Raw genomic sequence first — 12,362 nt, forward strand, 5'->3', positions numbered from 1 at the left:
CTCACTCGAAAACTCCCGGTTTTTAACTGAAAACTTGGGCAAAAATTAATTAATCAAATATAGTTTTCGAGCTAGTGGTTCTCAAAATTCTTTATGGACTATTTTAAGAAAACTGCTTGTAAATTATCGTTTACATTAATGTTTTCATATGTAACTGACAGTGTTTGTGTTTTTTTGTAAGTAGGTAGTCTTTCGGATGTCACCAAAGTCAGAGTAAAGTTCCGTGTAGTTATAAGAAAAAAGTATCTACGGTGATTTTCATAAGATTGTGCTTATTTCTGCAATATTCTTGATGGCCGTCACCAAATATTTTTTTACAGTCTAAAGAGTCTATAAAACAAAAAATTAAGAGGGTGCAGACCTCTGAACGCACTTTTTCACACATCAAAGTCAAAATAGCCCAATCAAACAAAAAATAAGGATAATAAAACGTATTTAAAAAAAGTGCTTCTCTCTGGTTTACTTGTGTAACCGGACTAAATTTAGCTGTTTTTAGACATGAAATCACCGGTCTCGAAATTGAAATACTTTGTGGGAACCTTTAATTTCAGAAAGAAATTTTCGATTGGTGTCTGTTAGAACCCAAGCCCACCCATGAGTATCCCATGACATTCCTTTGCCTAACTCATTAGCCCACAATGTCCACAATCAATACCCATCAAATCAAAATTTGCATATTGTGTAAAGTTGCCACAATAGTCGTGCTAATTGCTGTTATTGACGCACTCGTATCCGGAGTCTTCCGGCGGCGGCAGGCGCAGGTGCCCCCAAGAAACAGCAGTCTCTGGTTGGAAGCAAGCAGTGGTTCGCACGCTCCAGTCCAGTTCGCACGTCATAGCAGGAACAGAAGCAGCAGCAGGAAGTGAAGAGAGCACCAGCACGCATTTCCGCGCGGTCGAGCATGCCACCTGACACCAGACCACCGCCACTTTAAAGGTAATCATAATCGTATCATAACCACCCTGATGACTCCCAAAAGCCGGCTTTGTCGCGGCGGGACTTTGCGATTACATCGCCAGATGCGGCCCCATGTCGACAACGGCCAGACTAGAGAAAAAGTAATTGTCTCGGTGTTTGCAAGGGGTTTACTTGGCTTGCAAATTTAATTGAAAAGGAAAAATCCTGATTTAAGACTGGTTGCGGCACGAACTCGAAGATTGGTTCAGTTTTCTCGCATCTCATCTACTGCTTTTTTTGACTTTATTCACAAAGATGTTGGAAAATAATTGAGAAATTGGTTAAACCAAAAAACAAGAACAATATTTGCACACTTTGCTTGCAAGAATTAATTGTTAAATATTATAGGTTAATAACAATAACAATATAATATTAGGTTAATTTTTTGTTTGCAAAAATTTTGATTTGAATCTTGTTGTTGCACAAATTTGAAGATGATTTCTTTTTTGCACTTTTTAAGTATTATGTAGATTATTATATATTTTATTATGTAGATATTTGTTGAGAAATTCATTTTTTTTATTTGAAATTTAAAACAAAGAATGAAAGTAACGATTTTTTTCTTTTTTTTAACTGCACAGACAAACTTTCAGGGATAACAGAAAATTATTATTTTTTTAAGTCAAAATAATAAATTTCCTATGTGCAGATTAATTAAAAAATTTTACACAGAAAGGAGTTAAGATTTAAAATGAATAATTTATTGTTTTTTTTAACTGCAGAAAAAACTGATATTTTGAAATGAAATGTTAAGATTTTCGTAAAATAGAAAATGTTATGTAACTTTTAAAAACTACAAAAGTAACACACAAGAAATTTTGGAAATAAACATATATTTTGAAGTTAATGCAGTCTTAAAATTGCTGAAGATAAAGACATTTTCATGTGGAGAAACAGTCTTGAAAAAATACCAATTTCAGAAAAAAACTGAAACACTTATTAGCATAAAAACAATCAAAAGAAAAAAGACAAAACATTTTTATTTTTTTCGAACTTGGTGCAAGACTAAAGATTTTTTTTGTAAAATAATATTGAAAACACAGTCTAAAGGAAGTGATTACAACAGAGCATTAAATTAATTTAAAGTTTATTTCTTAGAATTCAAACAAACTAAAGAACCTAAAGCCCAATAATGTTAAATAGAAATTTGAAATCTTGAACAAAATTATTGACACTTCTGAAAAATCATTAAATGAGTTATAAATTTGTAGTGGGTTTTTAAAAACAAAAGACTGCAAAATATATGTAGTTTTGAAACTATAGATTTTGAAAACGAAAAATATATAAATTTAAAATCGTGAGAAGAAACATAGTTGAAAATCTTAAGATATTACTTATGATATATTGTTATGACACAGAGTAGATGAAAAAAATATTCATCATTTACAAAAGAAAAAACTTTTGTAAATGATAAACAAAATTTTTATAAAGAGGTAAAATCCTCGGAAACTATCTTCAAATTAATGGAAATCCCAACGCCAAAATTTTTTATGCAAACATAAAACTTTTAATAATAATACTAAAAAAATAACGGCTTTTTTATAAACCGAATTTTCGAAATTGAAACAATTCTTGATGAAAAATTAAAAAAGACCAATAAAAGTAAAAAACGAGTGATACCTTTTTTGTAAAATAATAATTTGTAAAACGCAGTCTATAGAAAGTAATAATAGCGGACAATAAATAAATCAATGATTTTTTTTTCTGTGGGTCTTTCTAAGAAACTTAGTAATTTTATAATGCCAAACAATTGACAACAAAAATTTGAAATCTGGAAAAAAGGAAAAACGGAAACGTATTTTTTTTGAACAATTGATGCAATTTTTTTATGCAAACAGAGAACTTCTAATAAAGAATCGATATTTTGGGATTTTATGAATCTAATTTAAATACTACCGCGAACATTTATAAAACTAAAAACTGGTTATATTACAATGCAACCTGATTTTGAAATTTTCTAAATAATTTTAGTTTCTTTCAAAATACACTATTCGGTTTATTTTTCATGTATTTTGCGACAAAATAATTATTGTGGATTTAAAATGGGAGAGGATAATTATTTTAATTGAAGTACTAAATCATTGAGTTCTAAAATTTACATACATTACCTTGTAGGCGATAACATAAAATACTTTTGACAGCTGACGTATTACAACTGTTGAATAATTTTTGGAGGGTACTTTTCTAGTTTCGGGTAGTTTAGAAAAGGGATTGGTTAGTAAATCTATTAGAAATATTATTTTTATTTATGTAACTTTTGCGTAACAGACATCGTCTGTTATGAATTCCTGTCGTCGCTAAACAAGACCAATAATGTTTAATTTTATTTTTAATATATTTTAAGTCTTTAATAATAATTAAAACATGTACAAATTCATTTTTCAGATTTATTTTCATGCACAAAATTCTTTGTCCCGTCCGTCATGTATAATAAAGAGAAAGTAAATCTTTCAGAAGTCGTTACACATTATCTTGTTCTTCGGTTTCGTGGTTTCAAAAGTTTTCTACAAAAATAATTGTTGGTATTAGTGCCTTTTAAATTAATAGAATTTTATGATGACAAAAATGTGAGGTCTTTTTTGTGTCCCGTTCGTCATCAATTTGTATTTCTTGCTAAAAGTTTGACTGACTGGTACTAAGTTCCTATAAAGAAAAATTCACTTTTACTGATACTGATCATAAAAAATGAAAATACAATCTAAAAATTTATTAAGATGGACTGGCTGATTTATTAAAGTCGACATTTAATTTAACTGTTTAAATGTTATAAATCAAAATTTAATAGAAATAATAACGTATGTTTTGAGGCAGATTTTAAACAAATAATGGCAAAATAGTTTAGGAAACTCCACACGACACTGCTTCTGTAATTACAGGGAGGAAACCCTTCCATTTCCTCCCGCGTGGGAGTTTATTTACTTCCCGATGCGAACTCTGGGAATAGAATTACGAAACATGTTTGACTTTTTGACATTTAAGAATTATTATTTTTGTCAACAAACAATAATTTCTCGCGTGTTTCTGGATGCAGCCGCATTTTCGATTCCAGATAATGGGCGTGTAGTAACTGGAAATTGCACTAAATATTAAAATATCAATCCAAACACGTGATGTTACGTCGAATCCGGTGTCTTTTTAGCGGTTCCCGATCAATAATTGGCCCCAAATTTCCGTCCATTTTTCGGTAATGTGTTGAATCCGCGTAATAATGGCATAATTATAAGTGTTGCGGTAGGGTTTGACCTTTCTTTGTCACGCAGTATCGAACAGAACAGTCGCCAACATGCAACAACAACCGACAGCAAATTCCTTTTTAACACACATGTCAAGCGTTTGCTTTATGAACTCGTAATGCCAGACGTAATTGATTGTGGCATTAAACTTGAATCCGAACAAAAGTAATAGCGACTTTATGTGTGTGGAACAAATGATTGAAGTTTCGCATGTTTGTTTTTGGGAGGAAAGTGAGAAAAGAAACGCTAATAATACGGGTTATAAAATTATGCGGCCACTTGGATTTCCAATTCTAATGAACGATCCCTTGAAATTGCGGCGAAATTTGCCGATCCTATAAAAATAAAACCTTGACTGGTTGCAAATACCCGATCCATAATTTATTAAATTTAAATTCTTCACACCGGTCCTGGATTGGGCCAAAGTAAAGATGTGTGCTTTATGTGTGTTTCATACAAAGAAAAGAAATGATCGATCTGTTTGCGAAATCATTTGGTTTGCGTTTTGAGGCATTTTTGCGACGTTAAAAAATATAAATACAAATGACTTGAAAATTTTTGGTAAAAATAGTACCTAGAATTTTTGGTACAGGGTGAGTCAATAGTGGGTTATTTCTGAATTTTTATAGATATGCGACACCAATAATACTGAATCCAATTGGCCAGATCAATTTATCGTTAGAAGAATTAAATTTAATCCACGATTTCATTGTTCTGAGTAGTGTCAAGTTAGCCTTGACAGTTTTGCTAAAATTTCATTATGGATTATTATTATTTAAAAGATAAAAAACCATTGTTAATTTGGTTAATGTTTTTAAAAATCAAAGGACGTTGCAGTTAGTATTTTTGGTTGCATCCTAGGATATGTTAGAAGTAACCCATTATTGACTCACTCTGTAGAATAGCTCAAAAATCTTTAAAATAGGTAAAAACTAATAAGATATTCTGATCTATGGGCACTTTTGCATAAGAAAAGCACTGAGTGTTAATTTTTATGCCTTGATACGAATTGCTGAAGTAAGTAAAAACTGTTTGAACTCCTAAATAATTTCACATAAGGACAGTCTAATGTCGGCCTAATTTGTTGAAAAATTTTGATTTTAGAAATTGCAAAAGTTAAATCATTGGCAAATAAGAATTAATTAGGGCCAGTTTCATAATCGAAATAAAGGGACTTTAAATTTAATGTTGATTTAGAATGTGAAAGTTTTGTCAATAAATCTATAGTAATCACCATAATATAAACAACATTTAATTAAATGCTTCTTTAAATTTGATTATGAAACTGATAGTGAAACAAATACCCGATCCATAATTTATTAAATTTAAATTCTTCACACCGGTCCTGGATTGGGCCAAAGTAAAGATGTGTGCGGTATTTGCTCAACTTGTGTGTTTTATACAGAGAAAAGAAATGATCGATCTGTTTGCCAAAAAGTTGGTCATTTGGTTTGGGTTTTGAGGCAACAAGTTGTTTCATTTGAATTTTTTTTACAAAATGGGTGGATGCGCCGGGTCAGGCAATTTAAAAGTTTACATTATTTGATACAGAATTTAAATTTCAACTTTTAGGCTTTCGGTAAATATTGGAATATTTGCTTTCCACCGTTAAGTGCAGCACAGTTTACTAATAACTCGTTTATTGCTTCTGTTCCAAGTTTTATTAATATTTCAACAAGTTCGCAACTATTCGAAACTCGCCGTTGATTCGCTAAATCAATTACTCGGCCGTTTCGAAACCGTGTCATTTTTCTCCACCGGAAAAGACACGAAGAAGAAATCGCAGCGACATTCAAACGTGTTATATTGCCATCGTTTGGTGTTAGGCCTCGGCCATTATCGATAACTTCCAGCAGCTACAATAATACGACCTCCAATAAAACACAACCGATATCCATCGTAAAAACCGTGTAACAATCTAATAATAAAGCGCGATTTGTGGCCTCTTAAAATATGCATAAAACGCGCACTTTCATCATTGCAAAATGCAATTAATTTCAAAGAATCAGTTGTGGTAAATCACATTAATTGGCAGCAAATTGGATTAGAGTCATAGTTGAGCGAAATTTATTTCATCAACTGGACCCTAATTTCATAAATTGCTTTTACATGGATAAACCGAGTCAGTCGATTATGATAATTAGGAGCACCTGTGACTCTAACCCCGGTTTGATTTAATCAAGACAGTTTTAACATTTTTAATATGAAAGCGGATGGAAATGTGACGTGATCCCATCAGCGGCCTGAAAAAACACGATAAGAGATAAAGCCCATTGAAATTGCGTGAAGAAATGACAAAACGCCCTAAATGTAATTAAGGTGAATTTTGAAAAAACAGTGATACATTTTGGTCGATATCATAAAAAATACTAACAGTAGATAAAAACTAACTACAAAGTCGGAATTCTTTAAATGATCTTAATTAGAAAAGTATATATTATTTGGTCTAATTTATTGATGTCTGTAGTGTGTGTGGAAAATTTTAACTCTTTAGCAACTGACCACGGACCATTTGATGATAGAAAAAAAGCAGTGACATATTTTATCCATCTTGAAAACTATTAATGCCAAGTAGAAACTAATTACATATTTGAATTCTGTGAACTATTTTGCATAAGAAACATCTAATTTCAGTCAAACTCGGTGATTTCTGTAGTTTTGGGAAATTATACAGAGTGTTTCACGTAACTTCACAAGGTCTGATCTTTGGTTGATTCCACATAGAGGAAATTTAATTTTTGCGTATTTTGTTTATTTTTGCGACGTTAAAAAATATAAATACAAATGGTTTGAAGATTTTTGGTAAAAATAGTACCTAGAATTTTTAGTACGGGGTGAGTCAATAGTTGGTTATTTCTGAATTTTTAGAGATATGCGACACCAATAATGCTGAATCCAACTAACCAGGTCAATTTATCGTTAAAAGAATTAAATGTATATTTTTGGTTGCATCCAAGAACATGTTAGAGTAACCTACTATTGACTTACCCTGTAGAATAGGTCAAAAATCTTTAAAACAGGCATAAGCTAATAAGATATTTTGAATCTATGAGCACTTTTGCATAAGAAAAGCACTGAGTGTTAATTTTTATGCCTTGATACGAATTGCTGAAGTAAAAACTGTTTGAACCCTTGACCAATTTCGCATAAGGACAGTCTAATGTCTAATTTGTTGAAAAATTTTGATTTTAGAAATTTCAGAAGTAAAATCAGTGGCAAATAAGAAATAATTAGGGCCAGTTTCATAACCGAAATAAAGGGACTTTAAAGTTAATGTTGTTTATATTGTGGTGACACCACAATATAAACAACATTTAATTTAATACTCCTTTAAATTTGATTATGAAACAAACCCTTAAAATATTAACTCGTATAGTTATTAATAATACGAGTGCGAAAACACAAGCTTAAAGTCCAAAGGCTGTCGTTATGCAAGGAGCGTATGCGAGTTGCATACCTAGAGACCCGAGAACTTTAAGCGTTTTCGCAAAAGTGTTATTCAAATTTTTTTTGTTGGAACATTTTAATTTAAAACACGTTGGAAGCGTGTTTTAAAATAGTGTTTGTAATCTAGGATTTAGATATTAAAAAGAATATTTAAAATGTTACCAACAAAAAAATGATCAGCGAAAACTTGAAATTCGTGGACAAATTTGTTGATAATCTTCAACAATTATCAATTGTTGAAAAATATAATGCAGAGTGTTCTATTTATTTTTCCAAATAAGCTTTAAAAAAATATATGACTTGTTCCATTATAATAATCTAAATTGAAGATCTTTTTGATTCTCCGAATATAAAACGGGCAAAACTTTCTTTCCAAACTAATAATTTTCGAGATTTCGGCTAAAATGTGTTAATATTTTTTTGAAAAATATTAAACCATGTCAGGTCACATGTTATTAGAATTATAATTTTTTAAGGTCACAGAAATCAGCTAATCAGGTCCAAATATGCTTTTTGTCATACAAAATTATCCGTGAATTCCGAAGATATCAGTTTTTATCTAATAATAATAATTTTTGATATATTGGCTAAATCTTGTCAAAGTTATTCTTAAAATTTTGGTCAAGTGCCAGAATTATGATTTTCAAAATAAATATACCAACAAAATTGTTCAAGGATTCCAAATATGTATTCAGTCTTCACTTATCGTCAATAGTTTTCAAGATATCTAGTAAAATGTGTAAGTTTCTCAAAAATTAATTATTTCTCAGCATCCCTGAAATAGAGTAAGTGAGACTCAAACTTAATTTTTATTATCCAAAGTACCTGTTCCGAAAATATGGGCAGATTACTAAAAAGTAGTATAAAAACATTCTTTAAAATACCTCGTGAGACGTCACTTGTTTTTTAAACTTGAGCTCGTGCTTCAAGACTGGTCTTATGAAACTCGTTTTTTAATATACTATTGTAGATCAGTGGCGCAAGATTGATATTTTTCACTTTTTTTAATATTTACTTCATATGTTTTTCAAAAAAGTTTTTTGTAAAATAAAATAAATGCTACATTTTTGATTGGCAGGTATTGAGTTTTGAGCAATGAAAACCGACACATTTAATTGCTTACTGTTTTTAATAGTACACTCCTTTATCTTTCTGGTAATAATAATAAAAACATGAAAAGAAATCTTAAACAACACAAAGAAATGCTGGAAAAACATCATCTTGTTGTTCTTTTGTGTTTTAGGACGAATGTTTTGCATATTTTTTTAATTATTAGCACAGAACCACATAAATAATCACTACATACTTATAAAATAAGACAAGAAACAGAAAGATAATTTTTTGTGTAAAATCTTCAATAATTTTTGTAGCTACAAAATGTATAAGCTATGCAACAAATAAACTTAAACTTGAAACAATTTTTATACATTATTTAGACATTTTATTAGTTAATTAATTCTAAGTATAAGAAATTTCAGAACAATTCTAAAAAATTAATTTGTACAAAGTCACATATTTAATAGCAAACGCTCATTTCTCATTTCTGTGTTATTATTAGTTATGCTCACAAATATTCAGTGTTATAAGAAAATCGTTAATTAAGATTTAAATAAATTAATTATTGCATTTGAAAGAGATTCTGTAGCATATATTGTTCTCAAAATTTCTAAAATTGGACCTATTTCGTTTTAGCATTAACACCCCAGATATTAACTAGTAATGAGATAAACTAATAATCAGCGAAAATTTGAAATTTGTTTATAAATTTATTAATAATCTTCAACAACTATTAATTGTCCAGAAATGTAATGTAAGGTGTCCCAACTATTTTTCCTTTTTTGTGAAGGGATGAACTCGTCTCCTCGCCCCTAATCCACCTCCAGCGCAATGTCGGAGGCCGAAGGCGACTGCAAGGAGAACTCGCATCCCCCGAGCGAAAACTGCAAGAAATCGCCGCTGAAAAGCAAAGAGTGCAAAAATTCGAAGCTGCAACAGCCGCCCAAAGACCCCACTCGTGTTGTGGTGGTGGCCCTGACTCCCGACCGCCGCCGAGAGACATGGAACAAGAAAGTGGAGTTTCTGTTGGCGGTGGTGGGCTTCGCCGTCGACTTGGGCAACGTCTGGAGGTTTCCCTACATCTGCTACCAGAACGGAGGCGGTAAATATCTAATAAATCTATTTACATTGAGAGAAAGTTTGATCCGCACGCCAACCCGTCTAATCTAATGAGATTAGACAGATGCTTCATTGAATGCGAAACTAATGAGAGATTGAATAAGAGATTTATTGATGAGTCGAAGATGCAAAATCGAGTTTCTGACGGCTGATGAGGAACAAATGGCCATGTTTTGGCACCGTTTGACTAGGAAGAATTCAAGTGGGGTTTTGCGTGACGCGGTTATTGCCTGCGATCAATCAGGGATTAGTCATTCGAGGAAAACTCAAATTATTCCTTGAATTTTTTTGAGTTGAAAATAACAGCTAAATAAACAGGGCAATTCTAATTTAATCATCCTTTTCCTAATCCTCTTCTCAAACGTCGTTTGCAGGATTTCAAGTTTTTAAAATAGCTATTTGTACGACGAAAGACGAAAAGTTAATGGAAAAAATCTAGTGAAGAATTTAAAATTTTCAACATTTACCTATTTGAGAGTAGAAAAGTAACTTCAGTTAAGAAGAGTTGCACTTCTCCACACGCAAATAAATACTGAAAAGTTAGAGAATTCTTCTCCGAATTTTACGAGAAAATTTGTTTTTACCCAATGTAATTTTTTACACAAACGTTTGAGAGAATTAATTCAGGCATTCCAAAGTTTACAAAACAAAAACTCTTAGATATGAAATCTGAGCAAATCATGCGTTGGCTACATTTCTTATGAAAGTGACGAAAACAAAACTCAATTTATTCAAAGCAATTTTTACGCATAAATGAATTTTAGAGAAACATTTTGAAAACTTATAAGTAATTGAAGTTTTTAAAAAGAAAATTTATTTAGTCAATGTAGTTTTTTAACGGAAAAATGAATTCTGAACAAACAACGTTTTGAAAAACTACGTTTTATTGACTGAAATTCCTCTTCTCAAATGTTTGAAGTTAATTGGGCATTTTAATTTTTTCAAAAAGATGCCTCAAATTTGATCAAAACGATGTGTATATATTTACGTAAAAATGAACTCTGAACAAATATTTTGAGAAATCGTGCTTTGGCTGAAATTCCACTTCTTGAAATTTTGGAATAGATGAAGGCATTTCATTTTTTATAAAATGAAATTCAATCAGCCTAATTTTTTACACAGACAGAAGTTAGTTTTGAACAAACGTCTTGAAAAAACATGCTTTGACTAATACTTTTCTCTAAAGTGCACCAACAATTTGGAACAAACATTCTGAAAATCAAGCTCCTCTCATCAGAATTTTGAAGCTACTCGTATAAAAACGTATTTTGATTTATACAACAAAAAAATGGCGATTTAATCAACGTAATGTTTCTTGTTACACAGGAATGATCTCTGAACCGAAAAATTTTGAAAACTCATGCCTTATTGGCTGAAATTCCTTTTCATAAACTTTTGAAAAGGCTAGGCTTTACGAAAGGAAATCTCATTTTAATCAAATATTGAAAAATTATGATTTATTGACTGAAATTCCTCTTCCCAAACTTTGAATAAAAGCCGTTTCAATTTTTATAAACAGAAATCTCAAATTAATCAGTAGACTTTTTACGCAGAAGTGAATTCTGAAGTTGAAGCATTTTAAATTTTAACGAACACTGACATTACTTTGAGCAAATGCATTTTTTACGTAGAACTTTATTCTCAACAAATATTCGGTATTTTATGCTTTGATTGAAATTTTTATTCTCAAACGCATTTTTTAGAAAAAAAATTTCTCCCATTTTTACACAGACAAAAATCTCTGAAATTGCATTTTGAAAAATCATGTATTATCTGAAATTTCTCTTTTTAAAATAATTTCGAAAGTGATAATTTTTGCGAACTGAAACCTCAGTTTAAGTAATCAATGGATTTTCTTTTATACAAAAACGAATAAGTTCTTAATTAGGTAAAACAAAATTTTGTACAGAGAAATTTACTTCGAACAAACATTTTGAAAAAACATGCTTTGAATGAAATTCAAAGAAATGGAACCTCAATTTAATCAATGGATTTTTTTACGTAGAAATGAGTTTTGGACAAAAATTTCGGAGAACCATACCTTGACCAAAATTTAATTCTTTTCTCAAATTTTTAAAACTGTTAGGACATTTCAATTTAATTTAAATTTAATTGTTTAAATATCAATTTTTTATAACAGGAAACATCTCTTTAACTAACGCATTTTCAGAAATGAATGCCCAACAAGTAACTAGAATAATATAGAATATGCTTTGGCTGAAATTCTTCTTTTTTCCTAACTTTTGAAAGATGATGAGTTAATGCATTTCAATTTCTGTGAAAATAAGCTTCATTTTAATTAATTTAATTTTTTACTATGAACTTAATTTAATTCTTTGACTGAAAATCGCCTCTTTGAAAACTTTTGAAATAGATAAGGCATGTAAGCTTAAGGAGAAGAAACCTGAATTTAATCAAGAGATTTTTTATGTAGGAATGAATTTTCGATGAAAATTTGTGAAAATCACGCCTTGACTGAAATTTCTCTTCTCAAATTTTTAAAAATTAGGACATTTCAATCTTTATCAGAAGAAATGTCAATTTTTATTT

General features: G+C 30.5%; 1 protein-coding gene across 1 annotated transcript in view; it reads left to right on the forward strand.

Annotated features, from left to right (window-relative positions):
- Positions 1-290: 290 nt before the first annotated feature.
- Positions 291-12,362, forward strand: part of LOC657148 (sodium-dependent serotonin transporter) — a 31,984-nt gene continuing 19,912 nt past the window's right edge. The window contains exons 1-2 of the mRNA XM_963624.4: positions 291-936; positions 9,484-9,795. Of these exons, the coding sequence (XP_968717.1) occupies positions 9,525-9,795 (271 nt within the window). The 5' untranslated portion in view covers positions 291-936; positions 9,484-9,524. The remainder of the gene's footprint in view (positions 937-9,483; positions 9,796-12,362) is intronic.

The sequence above is a fragment of the Tribolium castaneum genome, chromosome 1 (genome assembly GCF_031307605.1).
Source record: "Tribolium castaneum strain GA2 chromosome 1, icTriCast1.1, whole genome shotgun sequence".
NCBI classification, from domain to species: domain Eukaryota; kingdom Metazoa; phylum Arthropoda; class Insecta; order Coleoptera; family Tenebrionidae; genus Tribolium; species Tribolium castaneum.